Below are 18,918 nucleotides of genomic sequence, written 5' to 3'. Positions count from 1 at the left end.
GAGACGCAGATATTGGGGTGAAGGGATTTTCGGAACTCCGCTGGGTTGCTTGTGCTATCAGAGTTTGGACGAGGGTGACAAGTTAAGCATGCTGGGGCATCTTCAGGTACTTTATATTTCTTATCCAGACGTGGAAGCACTGCTGTGACCGTCGCTGGGTTTTGCATGGCCTTTAAACCCTCTTCCCATATGTACCTGACCATTGGCATGAAGCGTAATGACTTTTGAAATGGCGCCTTTAAGTCAGAAAAAGCATTCCATTTGCTTGGAGGGCATGGGAAGTGCAAATCGTTTGGCAGCTCTTTCCATAAGATTATGGAATCCTCCAATGTCCTCTGGAGAGGAGTCTACCTCCGAAGGTGAAAGCGATGACGGAGCTGGAATTATATATTCATCCCATTCCCATTGGTTGTCAAGGCGCTCACCTTCCTACTGTTCTCCTTCAGAGATGTCTGTATCCTTTAAAAGGGTGATATTAGGTGCGAGTGTGAGAAAGTTAGCCAATGGTAGAGTCATGGGCCTCTGAAGCGGGGTGGCTACCTGAGGAGTTGGTGACTTTACTGAAGTTACAATCTGAAGCAGTGCATCATCTGTGGGTGGAAACCGCTTTCTGTAGTCCACCAACATGGCCTGCAGGTCTTATTAAGGTACTTGGCATTTAGGATCCCTCCTGGTGTGGTTGTTGCTGTGCTGAATAATACTGTGCATCATATTCCTCACAGTATTCGTCGTCATCCTCTTGATATTTTACATTCAATTGTGAGGGACATCAAGCTGTTCCAAATGGGCCCTCAACATCAGATTTATCATCCCTCTCCAGCAGATGGGCTGGTATCAAAGGGGTTACTTTACTTGGAGAAGTATGCTAAGGTGTAATTCTTGGACTTTCCTGCCTTTTTTGCAATTTTTCGCTCGACGGGATCGTCGACAGTGTTGAAGATGGCTTCAACGGTGTAACAGGTGCACTTGTTGGTGAGGTTTTAGTCGACAACGATTTAGACGATATTTTTCCTGTCGCCAGCTTTGTGGATGAGGCCACTGTCGACGATGTTGTCGTTGGAGCTGACGGCAATGAAGCAAAAGCCATGGTTACCTTTGGGGACGATGTCACTGTTGAAGATGCCCTTGCCGACCTGAATGTTACTGTCGTCAATGAGGTTGTCATCCACAGAGGGGATCTGATAGATGGTCTATCGACTGGAGGATCAGAGGAGGGCTTCTTAAAAGTATGAGACACTTTAATAGAAGGTGTAGGAGGCTCAAATGATTCTTTTCTAGCCCTTTCCTTTCTGAACTGCAAGTATGTCCTCTTATCTTTAGCACAGAGTTTATGAGGAGATGAAGAAGGGCGGTGGCCCTTGTAAGACCCGGAAGCGGTCTTTTTGTAGGCTTTTCTTGGCTGCACTGAGGAGGACCTTGACTGAGGTGACCTCTCTCTTTTCTGAGATCTTTTAGAAGAGGTAGAAGAGTCCTCACTGTCAGAGTCAGAAACTAGATGATCTCTTAAGTTTTTACAGCCATATCGATAACCTGCCTTCCCTGTCCTTTAAGGTTTTGGAGGAAAAGGTATGACATACCTTACAATCATTTGCAGAATGGTCCTGATAAAGGCAGTAGATACAATTCTGGTGTGGGTCTTCAGAATGCAACCTTTTCTTACCACTGGTTTCACAGGATCTGAAAAAACCTACTTCTACTTACAAAGGCTGTCACCATGTCTGACAAAGAAAGAAAGGAAGTCAGATGAGAAGAGTTAAATTCCTTTGGCTATCCCAAATGTAGAGCAGAGCTCTGTGGAGACTCCCTAGCACAACGTGCGGTAGAAAATCTGATGGACTGGAGCTTCTCTCAGGAGGGTTATAAAGGGTGGTGTTGCATGAATGGTGGATTCTTAAGTTTGGTCCTTTTTTTCTCAAAATAACTGACTGAACGCTAAACTGAGCAGCCTAGGGCCTTTAGGTTTAAGCCTATCTCAATACTACTTTATAAAAGGTACCGGGGACTCCCATCTTGACAACAGGGAATGATTCAAGCATTTAAATCTATGAAAGTTCCAATACTGGAGTAACACAACAGCATCTGTCCCTCTGCTGCATCCTTTTGTACTACTGAATCCAAATAGTAATGTTGGGGAAACGTGTGTATTTTCCATGTTGCTGTTCTACAAATGCGGTGTATTGACACATTAGCAAACAGGCTGGTGGAAGTGTAGAGACTCGTAGAGCATGCTTTTTACTTTCCTTCCTAGAGGACTTCCTAATTTGCGGTGACAATACACTGTAGGTGCAGAGATCCAAAAGTCTATGCTCAGTTTTGAAAGGACATAGTGTTAACCAGAAGTACCTTAGGCTACCAGCAATCTTTTTTCTGAACTCCTTATAGTACCGTCAATATAAAATTTCAAGCATCTTCTAACATGGAGTATGAAGTGCTCTTTCAGCTACATGCTTTGGATTTTGAAAGAAGGTCATTAGAACCACAGGCTCAAAGTGAAATTCTGATGGTACATATGGAATGAACAGTGTTTATTCTTAATATACCACTATCATCTTAAAGAACGAGTTACTTACCTTCGGTAACGACTTTTCTGGTGGATACATTAGCTACCTGTGGATTCCTCACCTAATGAATACTCCCATGGCGCCAGCATTCGACGGAAATCTTCTTACTAGTCTCTGCACGTCGACGAGGACGTCACTCTTGCCCACGCGACGCCGTCTGACGTCATACAGGCAATAAGAGGTCCTCGCCGACATGCCGATGACAGTACCAACATTTTTTACGTGCATGAGAATAATAATAATAACCCAATGTAATGAAAGAGCAAAGCAACATCTCTTAATATTGTAAATCACACAACATTGCAATAAAATAGCTGTAGATTTAATATAACCTTTTTTTTTTTTTTCTTTTTTTTTTTTTTTTAAACAAATAAATATATATATACATACGAATCATGTATATACACAATATATATAGATTTATATATAAATATACACATATATACAAATATCATATATGCAAAATGTATTGCAACTTTGAAAACCAAAAGGAGCACACTCAAGGATTGCTTGGAGAGACCAAAAAGGCAACGGGGAGGCGGGTGGGACCGTGAGGAATCCACAGGTAGCTAATGTATCCACCAGAAAAGTCGTTACCGAAGGTAAGTAACTCGTTCTTCTGATGGATACAACTACCTGTGGATTCCTCACCTAATGAATAGAGTCCCAAAGCAGTACCACGCCCGGCGGTGGGTGCCTAAATGGTCAAACCAAGAAATCCTGCAGCACTGACCATGCAAAATGACCGTCCCTTCTGACCTCAGAGTCCAAACAGTAATGTTTCACAAAAGTGTGAAGGGACGACCAAGTTGCGGCCTTGCAGATGTCGACCACAGGAACACCCCTGGCCAAGGCCGAAGAGGCCGACTTAGCTCTGGTGGAATGAGCTCTAATGCCCTCAGGCGGATCCTTCTTTGCCAAAGAGTAACAGATTTTAATGCAAAGAACAACCCACCTGGAGAGTGTTCTCTTGTGGACTGCCTTTCCTCTCCTCTTGCCCACGTATCCGACAAACAGCTGATCCTCCAGCCTGATATCCTTCATTCTGTCGATATAGAAGCTCAACGCCCTTTTTGGGTCCAGGCGATGTAGTCTTTCTTCCTCCTTTGAAGGATGAGGCGGAGGATAAAACGTGGACAAAGTGATTGTCTGAGCCAAATGGAAGGGTGAAACAACCTTCGGAAGGAAAGCAGCCTTGGTCCTCAACACCACCTTATCCCCATAAAACGTTATATAAGGGGGTTTAACCGATAAGGCCTGCAACTCACTCACTCTCCTTGCAGATGTTATAGCTACCAGGAATACTGTTTTAATAACCAAATACCTTAAAGGGCAAGAATGCATAGGCTCAAAAGGGGACCCCATAAGGAAAGTCAGGACCAAGGACAAATCCCATTGAGGCATAACGAATGGTTTTGGAGGATATTGATTCAGAAGACCTTTCAAGAATCTGAGAACAATAGGGGATTTAAATAACGAGGGTTGGTCTGGAAGACAAATGAAGGCTGACAAGGCCGACAAATAACCCTTAATGGTAGCCACTGCACAACCTTTCTGCGCTAGAGACAGTGCAAAAGACAAAACATGTGACAGATGAGCATGTAAGGGATCAATCTGTCTCTCTCCACACCACATAACAAATTTAGACCACCTATTAGCGTAGATAGATTTAGTGGAGTGTCGCCTGGCCGCTAAGATAACATCCACTACATCAGGCGGGAGAGAGAAGGAACTCAGGTTGCCCCGTTCAATCTCCAAGCATGTAGGTGCAGACTCTGGAGGTTGGGGTGTAAAACCTGCCCCTGCGACTGCGAGAGGAGGTCTGCCCTGAGAGGGAGACGGAGCGGAGGGCACAGTGAGAGTTGGAGAAGGTCGGAGTACCATACCCTCCTTGGCCAATCCGGAGCTATTAAGATGACTTGGGCCCGGTCTTGGCGAATTTTCCTCAACACTCGAGGAATCAAGGGTATGGGAGGAAACGCGTAAAGCAACTGGTCGCACCAGGTTATCTGAAACGCGTCCCCCAACGCTCCCTGCATCGGATACTGGAGGCTGCAGAATAACGGGCAATGCGCGTTCTCCTGAGTGGCAAACAGATCTATCCGAGGAAACCCCCACATCTGGAAGATTAAACAGACTTGATCTGGATGGAGACGCCACTCGTGGTCTGCCGAGAATTGGCGACTGAGACTGTCCGCACGTACATTCAAGACCCCGGCCAGATGATTTGCCACCAAGCAAATCTGATGGTCCTTTGCCCAGGACCATAGCCGAAGAGCTTCTCTGCAGAGAAGGTACGACCCTACTCCTCCCTGTTTGTTTATGTACCACATCGTGGTAGTATTGTCCGTCAGGACCTGTACCGACTGACCACGAAGGGATGGGAGGAAGGCCTTGAGAGCCAGACGTACAGCCCGTAACTCCAACAGATTGATATGAAACACCTGTTCCTCTGGAGACCAAAGCCCTTTGATCTCCAGATCCCCCAGATGAGCTCCCCATCCTAGGGTGGAAGCATCCGTTATTACCGTGGCCACTGGTGGCGACTGCGCGAACGGCTTTCCCTGTGAAAGATTGTTGCCCGCAATCCACCACTTCAATTCCACAGCAGCATCTCTGGAGATCTTGACAGTACCTTCTAAATCTCCCTTGTGTTGAGACCACTGCCTTCGGAGGCACCACTGAAGAGCCCTCATGTGCCAGCGAGCATGCGTGACCAACAGAATGCAGGAGGCGAACAGACCGAGCAGACGAAGGACCTTGAGGACTGGAACTACCGCTCCATTTCGAAACATTGGAACCAATTCCTGAATATTTTGAATCCGCTGAGGCGGAGGAAAGGCTCGACTCAATGTTGTATCCAGTACTGCCCCTATGAACAGGAGGCGCTGAGAGGGCTCCAGGTGAGATTTGGGCACGTTCACCGAAAAGCCCAGGTCGAACAACAACTGGGTTGTTGACTGCAGATGATGCGACACAAGCTCCAGGGACTTGGCTTTGATCAACCAGTCGTCCAAGTAAGGGAATACTGCTATCCCCTTCCTTCTGAGCTCTGCCGCAACCACTGACATCAACTTTGTGAAGACTCGAGGTGCTGAAGTAAGACCAAACGGGAGGACCGCAAAATGATAGTGCTGCGACCCTACCACAAACCGGAGATACTTCCTGTGCGACTTGAGTATCGGGATATGAAAGTAAGCATCCTGCAAGTCGACAGACACCATCCAATCTTCCTTGTTCAACGCCAAAAGCACCTGTGCTAGGGTCAGCATCTTGAACTTTTCCTGTTTGAGGAACCAATTCAAGATCCTCAGATCCAGGATTGGTCTCAACTGACCATCCTTTTTGGGAATCAGGAAGTATCTTGAGTAACAACCTCGACTCTTTTCCTGCTCTGGGACCAACTCTACTGCGCCCTTTGAAAGGAGGACTTGAACCTCCTGTTCTAGCAACAGGAGGTGTTCTTCTGAACAATAAGATGGGCGGGGCGGGATGAGGGGCGGGAACTCCCGAAAGGGAAGGGCGTAGCCTTTTCCCACAATGCCGAGAACCCAAGTGTCCGTTGTGATAGACTTCCACTTGTGGAGAAAATGCTGTAATGTTCCCCCTACAGGAGAGGAGTGAGTGGGAAACGGCGGAAGCCTAAGGCTGCTTCCCCTGCTGCACCCCTCCAGAGGACGAGGAAGGGGCAGAGTGCTGTTGAGAGGCTCCTCTGGTACGGACCCCACCCCTCCCCCTCCCTCTAAATGACCTATAGGGGAGGGGAGAGGCGGGTTGCTGGAACCTCCCCCGAAAGGAAGAGGAATAAGAGCCACGCCCAAATCCCCGAAACCTCCTGAAAAATCTAGAAGAAGCAGAGGAAGAAGGAGCTTGCAGTCCTAACGATTTGGCTGTGGCTCTGCTCTCCTTAAATCGTTCCAAGGCCGAATCTGCCTTGGCTCCAAACAGTCTGTCCCCATCAAACGGGAGGTCCAGCAGGGTCGACTGCACATCCGCAGAGAACCCTGAGTTTCGGAGCCAGGCCTGTCTTCTTGCCACCACAGCCGTGCCCATCGCCCTGGCCACCGAGTCGGTCGTGTCCAGCCCAGACTGGATAATCTGGGTCGCGGCAGCCTGGGCGTCCGAGACCACATCCAAGAGACCCTGGGGGAGCTCCGTAAATGAAGACGAAATATCATCCATCAGAGCATGGATGTACCTCCCCAGAATGCACGTTGCGTTGGTGGCCTTCAACGCCAAACTGCATGACGAAAAGATTTTCTTGGACTGCGCATCCAGTTTCTTGGAGTCTCTGTCTCCAGGCACCGTCGGGAAGGAACCAGGCGCTGACTTTGAGGAACAGGAGGCTTGCACCACCAAGCTCTCCGGCGTAGGGTGTCTAGAGAGAAAGCCAGGGTCAGATGGTGGAGCTCGATACCTCCTGGCCACAGCCCTATGAGCGGCCGAGGAAGACCCCGGCTTCTTCCACACCTCCAACACCGGATCCAGCAAAGCCTCATTAAATGGCAAGAGAGGCTCAGCTGCAGCAGAGGCCGGATGCAATACCTCCGTCAGCAAATTCTGCTTCGCCTCTGCCACCGGCAAAGGCAGGTCCAAAAAGCTTGCTGCCTTCCTCACCACAGCATGAAAGGAAGCAGCCTCCTCCGTATATTCCCCTGGAGATGAAAGGTCCCACTCAGGGGAAGTGTCCAGCCCACTGGCTGTATCCAGACCATGCAGTCCGTCTCCAGAGTCCTCAATCTCTCCCTCCTCTAGGACTCGCTGGTACTCCTGCTCTTCTAAAAGACGGAGAGCACGCCTCCTCGAATGAAGTCTCTCCTCGATACGCGGAGTCGACATGGCCTCCGCCGACGTCGAAGAACGGCGCCGATCTCCAGAAGCATCTGACGCCGCGTCCGGCGCCAAAGGCAGCTTCGGCGCAGAGGCAGGAGCCGGAGGACGAGGTCTTGGAGCCGATGGACCAACCGGAGTCACAGGGCAAAATCCTGACTTCGACGGAAGGGCAACCTCCGGGGCCGAAACATCCGAAGCCACCGGAGCGGCCACCGAAGCCGGCACCGGCGCCGAGCCCACATTCCCAAAAGGGAGAAAGGGCATAAAGGGTGCCGGCCGAAGAGGCGCAGGATCACCCAACGAAAAGGCCAAGGGCCCCGAAGGACCAGCCGGAGCAGCTCCTGGAGCCATCTGCTGAAAGATGGTATACATCGCATTAAGAAACGCGGTACTATCGGCTCCAGGAGTGGGAAAAGCCGGATACTGGGGTGCCTGGATCGAGGGCGACCCCGACGCCGGAGAAAACACAAGAGGCTGCACCACCTCAAACACCGACGCCTGACCAGGCGAAGTCGGTGACGCCGGAGAGGGCAACGGCGTCGAAGGATGCGGCGTGACCGTGGGGCTGACCTCCCAAGTCTTCCAACGCCGAGCCGAAGGTGACCTCGAACGAGACTCCTTGCTGGAATGACGTCGTGAGTCTCTACGGCGCCGGGAGTCTCGAAGACGCCGGTGAGACCTTGGCGAAGAAGACTTCTTATGATGTTTCTCCTTCTTCTTTGACTTTGCCATGAATAACTTGGCCTCACGCTCTTTGAGGGCCTTCGGATTCATGTGTTGACATGAATCGCAAGTCGAGACGTCGTGGTCGGAGCTCAAACACCATAGACAGTCGGAGTGAGGATCTGTAACTGACATCTTGCCCCCACACTCTCGACAGGGCTTGAAACCCGACTTCCTCTGAGACATTATTACCGCAGAGAAGACTACGCAGCAGACAATACACTGTAACCACGAAGGTAACAGTAGCTCCCCCGAAGATAACCGTTTCGAATGCACGGAAAAAAGGGAACTGTCATCGGCACGTCGGCGAGGACCTCTTATTGCCTGTATGACGTCAGACGGCGTCGCGTGGGCAAGAGTGACGTCGACGTGCAGAGACTAGTAAGAAGATTTCCGTCGAATGCTGGCGCCATGGGAGTATTCATTAGGTGAGGAATCCACAGGTAGTTGTATCCATCAGAAACTGCATATATGGTTCCTTAAAGGAAATGGCTTGTATTTCACTCACTCTTCTTGCACATATCAATTCCACCAACACTGTCAATTGTCAGAGATATTTCTGTTCTATTTTAAGAACGGCTTTGAAGGGACTTTATCAACTGCAGTTGAACTGTATTTAACTGCCAGAGAGTTCGTGGATGCTTCAATAGAGGACAAGCCAAAAAAGTATTTTTAAGAATTCTTTCACAATTCTGCTGTAGAGGGATGTTTTCCTTGAAGTTTCCTGATTTGAAACGTTAAAAACAAAAAAACCTCTACATGGACTTCTTGTGATCCATGAGAAAGGCCTTTCATGATTGGTGCAACAAATAAACACCTTCCCTGGTTGAGAAGATATAGGGTGAACACTACTATCCGAACACAATAAACAATACCTTTTCAACTTTGATTTGCAAGTGTTGTTTGTTGCCTCAACTCTGACTTTAGCTACCATCTCCTTACAATCCTCTGGAATATCTAAAGTTAAAGATTAATTGTGCTCGGGGCCAAACCAATAGGTTTAAAGACTTCAGGTGGAGATAAAGTGCTTGTCCCTTGTAGAAAGACAAGAAACTGGGTACTAGTCTCGGCAAAATATGATATTGCTCTGATAGGAGCATCTCTGTGAACCAATATTGTCTGGGCCGTTTCAGGGCTATCACTATCATGTGACATGGTTTATTCTTTGTCTTGTTTAGCACCAAGGGAACTATGGGCGTTTGGGGAAAGCAGAAGCAAAGATTCCTGACCATACTTTTAAAATTGCATTCCCCTGTCATCCCTGTTGTCGGTGCCAGCTAGTGTGAAATTGGCATTTCCGGTTCAGGCTAGTTGCAAACAGATGAAATTTTGATTTGCCCCAGTGACCGAAGATGATGTTGAACAGTTGCTGAGTCCGATCCCACTAGCGGCAGTCCTTCGTTGTCCTACTCAGAGTGCTTGTCCAATGGTTGTTGGGGCCAGGCACATGCCCCGCTGACAGTGAGATCTGATGTCACTCACCATTACCAGTTCTCTGCAAGAAACCCATGAGTCCTGACTTCGTGCTTTCTTGTGTTTTAATGTATTATACTGTTATCATATTGTTTGTGTGCAAAAATACAGAAGAACCTCTGACCCTTGAAGAAAATAAATAAAAATAAAAAAGACTGTGAACCTAATGCCACACTTTTAAGGACATAGATATGCAAACATACTTGTGGTGACAATTGTTTGCTTAGTTCCAGAACTTGCAACACGCGTCCCACCCTTGAAGGGAAATGTCCCTGGTGATCACAACCTTGGCAAAACCATTTTCATCCGAGGTGAGCTATCTATCAGGACCAAGACGTAGGTTAGACTCCATAGCTTAGCCGACTCTTCTTGCAAAGGACTCGTTCAAAGGCACAAAATGGCATCCGAGGGATGCAGGATAATAGTTACTAACAGTGACTTGAAAAGGAGAACTGAAACTGCCTTTTTAACACCATGTTAGAGAGGTCGATCATCTTCATTAGTTTTGTCAGCTTAGGATAAGCTTTGTTTTTCCATATTATCTAGACTGCCTCTCTGAGATTATTCTGCATGGATGGAGGAAGTTTGATCCCTGTTGAAGGTAAGACCTAAAAACTTTCAAAAAGCTGCAGACAAGCCTTAGTTGATTTTCAGGCTGCTCGACAAGAAGGGGCTTTCACCAGCCAATTGTCGGGGTAGAGGAAAAACCTGGTGTCCTTCCCTTCTCAAGTACGCAGCCACTCATTTTGTAAAAATATGAGGAGCAGAGGTAAGGTAAAAAGCGGAAGACTTTACACTGATAAAGGCTGATGGCTACTTTGAATCTAAAATAATGGCAACTGTTTGGATGGATGAGAATATGGAAACATGCATCTTGGAGATCTAATGATGTCTTGCAGTCTTTGTAATTCAGAAGCTGAGGATGTTGTAGGTGTGACCAAACAAAAGGACTGTTCTTTGACATATTTATTTAACTTCCAAAGATCTGAAATCAGTCTCCGTTCTCATAATTGTTTATGTAACCAGTATTTCATTAGCCGTAGGGTACTTTCTCTAGAGCTCCCTTGATTATTATGTAACAAATTTCCCTTTGAAACAGGTGAAGATGGGACCTCTTCAGGTAGAGGACATGGAGGTTTCTGAACTAAACATGAAGTCTGATCATAGGTTACCAGGTCCATAATCCAACAATCTGGGGGCACACTTTTCCCATCTCTGTAATAACTTGAGATCTGCACGCCAGACATGGAGACAAAACATATCTGATCAGCACCCTTAGTTCATCACTGTCATCAGGGAGAGTCCTTTGATTGGGCTCCTACCTTTCACTGAGGAGGTTACTTCATTTAAGTAGCTAATGGTGAAGCTCTATATTATTGTTTAGTAAAGTGCTGCTGGTAGAACTAGTGAGTTTACTAATGGGGCTGACACCTGTACGGCTGATATCCTCCTATGAATGAAAATCGAGTTTGACCTCTGGCTTTACTAAAGGGTTAGTTTTATCTTTGCTGGAGGAAATTAAGTTATCTTGCCGTATCAGTCTGAATTGACTGAAACGTATCATCTACTTGTTTACAAAAGAGTGCTTCATCATAGGGCATGTCCAAGATCACGGACTACTGGCTGAAAAATGCCGTCAGTCAGCCCTGCCTCAAAAGATCTACAGAGCCTTTAAGCTCCCTGAAACCAGGGATGGAATGTCCACAGTGCAGTACATTATTTGAGAATAAGACTTTTTTCTCATAAGAAGGATGTTTGTCCCTTCACTTTACTGTTCTCCAGCAGAAAGTCATAATAGGTACTTAGGTCTGACCCCCATTTGCCTGTCCTAACGAACTAAGATCACCAATTGGCTGCTCTCACTACAGTTGCTGCCATGTCAAAGAACCTTTTTCCTATATTGTCCAATCATTTCCTTTCCCTGTCCGATGGGATAGAAAATGAAGTAGTAGAGCTCCGGGATCATCTTTGAAAGACCTGCATCACTACAAAGTCAACCCGCAGATGGCAGATTAGATAGGCACGTGAGTTGTCCAGTTCCTTGTATTATTTGATCACACAATGCTTGCAAAAAGTATAGCCACTAGCAATCATTTGGGGCAACCCAATGCTTTTCGGCCACTGTGCCACTCTAGACAAAGGCCTGCCTTATGCAATTTAGTACTGACCCTGTTCTTCATTTGAATAGTCCGGCCTAAGTGGACAGACAAGGCCCCCCTCCCCCCCCCCCCCCCCCAGAAAGGAACACAAACAACCACAGATTGGTTTTGGCCTGGCTAGGCCTCATCACTGAGCTGTAGCTCGGATCGTTATTGCTCAGACAGCAATTGACTCATATATGGGTATACCCTTGGTCAATTATGGCATTATACCAATCACACCAAAGACGATGGGAGGCATGCTTGCAAAGAAAAGAACCACTGGCAATCGCTCGGGGTAGCATTACAACCCATCGTTTTTTGGGAACTTCGCCACTCTTGACAATGGACTGTCATATGTATATTACTACAGACAATGCTTCCAAAAGAAGGGTTGCAATGCCACCCTGAGCACTTGCCAGTAATTATGCGGTTAGCAGGGATTCCTACGATCACCTTTTAGGTGATCATTCGATTATTATTTTTTTATCCAGATAAAGGATGTTGCTACCATTCCAGCGTGTGTTCTTCATGACCTTTAAGCTCTCACTCCAAGTGAAACCTACTGTCAGGATGGTTGTCACCAATTTACGAGCAGGCTCTTGAAAGTCTGTTCTTTTGATTGAAACTGTTAAATCAAACCTTTAAGATGTAATTTCCAGCAGAGCAACAACGTCTCGGATAACATCCAGTGCCCAGTCTGCTGGCTGTGGAGCAGACTATGGAGAAACAGATTATCCCATTCAGAGCCCAGGTCTTGTGATGCATTATCTGCTTAATTGCATTAATTGCTCACCTTCCATAGTGTCTTCTTTGCCATCATAGTGGTATTTAACATTAAGCTCTGTTGAGAAAAGCAGGACTAAAGGGCCTCATGTCGTCCTCCGCATCTAGCAGCTGACTTGGTGGCAGATGTCACACCTTACTTGGTGACATGCTCAAGTAACAACAGTACCAGAATGACTTTTCTCAGTTATTATAGAAGTCTTGAGAGTCTTCATCGACAGTAAATAAGATGGGATCGTTGATTCTCTTGTGGTCGTTCCCATGGCCATCTATGATGTCGTTGTGAAAGGAGGTAACACGGGCGTTGTCAACAGTGGCTTTGGAAAGTAGGCCACGAAGAATCATAAAAGCGTTACCAGAGCCGCAGGTCCAGTGACCTGAATAATCTGTTTGAGCGAATGGCAATGGTCTTGACCCATCTCAAATTGTGTCAACATAAAATATTTTCCTATTTCACATCGACCCCTTTTTTTATTCATTATGACATAAAAGAGCTTGTTAAAATTAGTGAATTCAGCATCTCTGCCTGTTACTTTGTTGAGTCTACACTTCTGCAGAGCAGGTTGGTAAGATGCAGTAGAACACCAGCACTAGGGATGAGGGTTCGGGGCGAATGGGATGAAAAAACGGGTTATATAAACTAATGGGGAATCAATCATGACTACATCAAGTGCTTAAGGCAATAAAACAGCCGTGCAGCATTGTTTCATTGTAAATCTTCATCTTACCCAAAGCAGAGGCATTCACTTTACCCACTTTAGAAGTATGAGAGGCTGAGCAGGCTAAATATTCAAACTTGTAACCCGACGATTGCACGCTCTTCTAAAGTCTGCAACTAAGTTCTTTAGCTTGGGCTGATGTCCCTTAGCTATTTTGTCTGGTGCACAATCTTACTGTTGTATCCGTCTTGTACATGTGCTCAGTGCTGTAACTACGTTTAGAGATGAAAATAATCTCCTTGTAGTGACCACAGTGAGGTAGATTGTTTAGGACTTTGTTTGCAAGAATACACTGCCAGGTCTCCACTCATCTCCACACTTAGCCAGGACATACCAGTCTTGTTATTTCAGTGCTGTAAATGACCTACATTTTCTTTTCTCTACCTGGCCTCGGCTTGACGCTAAATCTGTTCTGCCCTTGTAAACTTGCACTCTGGGATTACCCATCTCTCTTGCAGACCAGATCACGGCACAGCGTCAGTTTAAGGCTTCGAACTTATGGTTAATACAATACTCATCACAGCTGGAGCTTCCTCCTCCCACACTCCTTTCCCCTCGACCCCAAAACTTGTCACCAGCTCTGGACTTCCAGCTGGTGTCTGTGTGCCCCAGCCTTTGGAAGGCTTGCCTGGGTACTGGCACAACCTAAGTTCCAGGGCCGGTCCACCCTCTAGTGGATGGCATCATCTTCCTGGGCCACCACACGTAAAACAGATGCACAAGGAAACACTGCAGTGCCCTTTAATAGCATGGTTGGCAACATTCCTCAAGCGCCCAAATATTTGGTTGGGCGGAATATTTCTAAGTGAATGTTTAAAAACTCCTTTTTAATACCTCTCAGTGAAGTAATATAATCTTTCATAGGTGAAATGCTTTCACATTTTAAATGAATACACATGAATGAACCTGGATTCAACACGAAGCCTCACACAGAGGGCCTTTAGGCATGTCACGCTATGCCAGTAACAGCGTTGTGACTCAGCCAGCTTCCACTACTTAAGAAGCACTTATCAAGACGGACCACCTTCCAAGTGCATTGCGATGCTGCTACTCAATCCTTGACAGAACACTAAGGCACTGAGTACATCTTGGGCTGTATATACTACCTTCTAATTAGTCACTGAGAAGCACATATCACTGAAAATACAAATGTGAGCTCCCATGTGATTGGCTGATGTCAACTCGAGCTCTGCAGTCCGAGGCCATGCAGCAATCAGCCAATCAAAGCCAGTGGTGCTGAAACAATTTCAGAGTTGGGATCCTGTCATTAATGTAGTCACAGGGTTTACATAAAAATCCAAGAATCACCACCTGGTTTGTGCCAAACATTACTAATGTATGATGTGGTAGAGCACTGCCATTTACAGACAGCGCATATTCCAATGAAAGTCTGTGGTCCTTTCACACTGAAATGTAGTACTAGTAAAACTATATTGCTTACAACTGAATCTTTGGAAATCTGGTTTCAGCAAATATTTATAATTTGCACATCAACAGGTAAATGGTTCCGATTTCTTTTGAACCTATTAAACTCTTTATTTCCATCACACTTGAAACTCACAAAAATTGTGCTTTTCTAAACGCCGATATATTTTTAGATATCTGCACAGTTCACTTACAAGGTATTTAAATGTTGGACAAAAAAACTCACAACCACCAGCCTTTGCTTACACATTCCTTGTTCCCAGCACGACTGTCAGTCAGACAGTTCTTTTTAATGTAAACAATCTCCACGACAAAATAAGCAACAATTTGTAAGAAGACATACCTTGACATTTGAGAGAATCATTGATGGCATTGACAACGAAGCTAGAATAAGAACTAAAAGGTACCTTTTTTAATTAAGTAGGAGGTTTTGATCTTGGCCTGTCAGCTGACGAATCACCCGTTTTCTTAACTTTATGGATTTTTTTTAGCCAGTTGCGAAGTACCTTCACATGAATCCACTGTAAAGATGCCATTTAATAAGCAGCAAAAGGCGAATTCCTTCTCATTACGTTTATTGTATAGGAGCAGGAGCACAGTGTGCCTCCTTGTCCCTTGGTTTACAGTCACGAACTGACTCGCAGTTTCATTTGGAATCCACAAGGCGAGACAGCAACAACGCCCCAAACCTTAAACAATGATCCCATGATATGCTTGTGCGGGCGCACAAGCACGAGGCTTACAACTGAAAGTAAACATTTACAAGACCTCTTCTTCCCTCTTATAACAGAGGGAACAATTATGTGCAGAAACCTAATGAAGGATATAGCCTTTGTATGTTGCAGGCATTGAGACATTGTGTGCCGTTCTGTTTTAAGTGTTCATGTCATTCTGCATTTTTTCCATCAGTAGCTTGTCACTGATACAAAGGAACCTCTAAAAGCTCATCAGTAAAAACAGGTTGCATGTTTGTATGTGCATCCGAACTATTGAGAAAATACTGTTCCTCATACTGAGTAACATTTGCAGCAGAAGAACCACCACCATTCAAGGAGATAGCATCCGAATTGGAGACAAACCAATGTGAATGGTCAATCAAGTCTTCATGTTGTAATTCTTTTGTTGCATGATCCTACCTGCCTGATTCTGTGTAAGCCTGATCAGACACTTTCCTCCCCAGTACCCTTTCTTTTCCAACAGCACCAAACCTATTGACACTTACAGGGATGTGGAATTCCTATCGCCCGACGCCCGGGACATCTGGTTTGGGGTCAAGGGCAACAAGTTTTTATGTTTACTTTGTCCTTGGGACAAGTAGGCCCAACCCCCTGCAGCACAAACCCTTTGGCTGCCTGTTTACAGAGAGTAGAACTCTCTGTAGTTGAGGTAATGTGTTTCCAAAAGATAATGCTGTTCAACTTGTATTTATGGTTCATTATTTGAAAGCCTTCATTATTAGGGTGAGTGCTGTAAATAAATGTTTTAAGGTCACACTTCACTACTGACGTTGGTTCCAGTACAAAAAAAAAAAAAACGTGTACACACATGTTTGAAAGGTTTAGACTAAGAGGCTAAGTATAATGCTCCCAGAATGCTCTCTGGTTATATGCAAATGAAGTGTCATTTAGTAAAATGTGTTGATGCATGCTAGTATTTCCCAAAAATATTTCTAATGGAAAATCAGTGTAACCATTTTCAACACGATTATGGGAAGCATGAAAATAAACAAACACTGACAAAGCCAACTGATCTGACATATTTTTATAAGTCTTTTAGTTTCATCAATCCGTGTCTTGTTTTGACATGGCTTTTGTAATACTTTATTGTTGTGGGAGCTACCAGGCCCTCAACATTGTAACAAACACTGGCAAAACCCCCTAAAATGTTTTTGAACGCTAAAAGCACAAGTTGCCACCAGCGGCATAACAAAGGCCCCACAGCCGCCCTCCAGGGGGCCCCTTCAGCACAGCATCTGCCCTGAGTGAGTCTGGAGAGGGGGCTCCTCCATGTTCTTTGCAAAGGGGCACCCTCCACTTTCGTTACGTCACTGATTGCCACTGTAGTTCCCGACACTGAACAAAACTACTTTGTGTGGCAATATGCTCCTTGTGGAAGAGCAGAATGCGATCACTCACAGTAAAGCCAGCCGAAAGAGAGAGAAATAGAAGTTTAATAAAAACAAAATGTCTTTGTTAACACCAGACCTAATTAGGGACCAAGACCCACATGTAGGTAGCTTTTTGCATGTCGCAAACAGCGACTTTCGCTGTTTGCGACATGCAAAAAGCACATTGCGATGCACAAGCCCAGTTTTGCGATTCAGTAACCTGGTTACCGAATCACTAAACGGGTTTGCGACTCGCAATTAGTAAGGGGTGTTCCCTTCCTAATTGCGACTCGCAGTGCAATGTAGGATTGTTTTGTGACCGCGAAAGTGGGCGCAAACCAATCGCAGTTTGCACCCATTTCAAATGGGTGCTAACAGTTTCGCAAAAGGGAAGGGATCCCCATGGGACCCCTTCCCCATTGTGAATGTCACTGCAAACATTTTCTCAGAGCAGGCAGTGGTCCTGTGGACCACTGCCTGCTCTGAAAAAGTTAAATGAAAACGTTTCATTTTTCGTTTTTGTTATGCATCTCGTTTTCCTTTAAGGAAAACGGGCTGCATTACAAAAAAAAAAAACTGCTTTATTGAAAAGCAGTCACAGACATGGTGGTCTGCTGTCTCCAGCAGGCCACCATTCGCGAAGGGGTCGCAAATTGCGACCCACCTCATGATTATTCATGAGATGGGCATTTGTGAAGCCCTTGCGAATCACAGATGGTGTCAAGGACACCATCCTACATTCAGATTTGCGACTCGCAATTTGCAGGTCACAAATCTGAACCTACCTACATGTGGCCCCAAATTCTTAAAGAAAGTCACAAAAGTGCACCCATGGTATATGTCGTACCCCTGTAAAATATTTGTGAACTGTATTTTAGCATGGGTAAATACGATGTGTAGATTTGCTCAATCTATTGAGCATTTGCAAGTTCATTTTCCCTCCAGCCACTTTCTTCCCAACCCTGGAAGAAGTTCTAATTCTGCCATTGTCAGGAGTAAATGTCCAACCTTTCTTATTATGGGAAAATATTAGAGAGAAGCTGGTAAAAATCTTTAAAACATGCAGGTTAGTAGGTTTGCAGACTCAAAGGCATTCCAGCCCTGGAACTATTGCTTACTGCTTCCTCCAGCCCCAGTATGCAGATCTGCAGAAAGGTGGCAAAATAAGGAAATTGCTACAGTAGGGATTGAAACTGCAAGTATTCAAGCCCTACTATGGTAGTAGCCCTGGCATAATCAGAGAGGCTATTAATTGCGGCCATAATTTGTCGCCACACTACATGGCACCAAAGGGACAAGTAGATCTTTTTACAGGACAAGTAGATTTGAGAAGCAACCTGTCCCCTGGACAAGTAGATATTTTAATAAATTCCACACCCCTGTACATGAAACAAGGAGGCTGCTAGTTCTAACCACCCACATTCAGTTGGGCAATAAAAACTGTAACTTGGAATCCCTCCCCCCCCCCCCAAACAGATGCCCTGGCTTTTAGCACATTTATGTGGCGCATGAATATAGAAGTTATGGCACATAGACAAAAGAAACACAATTACCTAACTGAACCATCAACACCACAGTGAAGAACATAAGACAAAATGTGGCTTACCGGCCTGAACGACTTGAAGACCTTTTCCAGTATTTCATGTAGTGTCTTTTTGCCACAGGAAGAGATGTAGTCTTGTGCGAGCTGCAGAAATGGCAAACAGTCCTCACTTTCACTCCAAACGTGCTAGAATGTCAACAGCAAGACAATTCCACGTGAGTGAAGCACTGTGATGTAGCAGAGTACACTCATGATACAGGAAGATACTTAAGTTGAAATTAGGACAAGTTATTACAAACAGGACACACAAAACCTAAAAAAGAATACTGGACAAACATGCATTTTGATGTGAAATAAAATCTATAAAAATAGCAAATATTTTCAGCTCTTAGTGCTTCAAAGTACAAAACGTACAACAGAACATTTATACTTTTTGGGTTCTTTCTCAAAAGGTCAAAAAGTGCTCTGCAAACTACCCGCCACAACTTGTTTTAAACAAACTCTGTGACCCACTGTATTTCAATATTTAATTGCGCCTACAGCCAACGCAGATGTACAAGGTGAGAAAAAGAGTACCATCTAATGAATGACAAAAATAGCAAATAAACTT

The 18,918-nt window shown here is 45.4% G+C and overlaps 1 protein-coding gene across 3 annotated transcripts in view; it reads right to left on the bottom strand.

The window, feature by feature from the left end:
- The window catches only part of MTURN (maturin, neural progenitor differentiation regulator homolog), a 163,622-nt gene that overhangs the window by 61,587 nt on the left and 83,117 nt on the right, over nt 1-18,918 (bottom strand). For all 3 annotated transcript variants that reach the window (XM_069211940.1, XM_069211939.1, XM_069211938.1), the window contains exon 2: nt 18,372-18,494. In XM_069211940.1, the coding sequence (XP_069068041.1) occupies nt 18,372-18,494 (123 nt within the window). The remainder of the gene's footprint in view (nt 1-18,371; nt 18,495-18,918) is intronic.

The sequence above is a fragment of the Pleurodeles waltl genome, chromosome 10, assembly GCF_031143425.1.
Source record: "Pleurodeles waltl isolate 20211129_DDA chromosome 10, aPleWal1.hap1.20221129, whole genome shotgun sequence".
In the NCBI taxonomy this organism is placed as follows: Eukaryota; Metazoa; Chordata; class Amphibia; order Caudata; family Salamandridae; genus Pleurodeles; species Pleurodeles waltl.
Note: the sequence above shows the minus strand (reverse complement) of the source record. Positions and strands in the feature narration are given on the sequence as shown.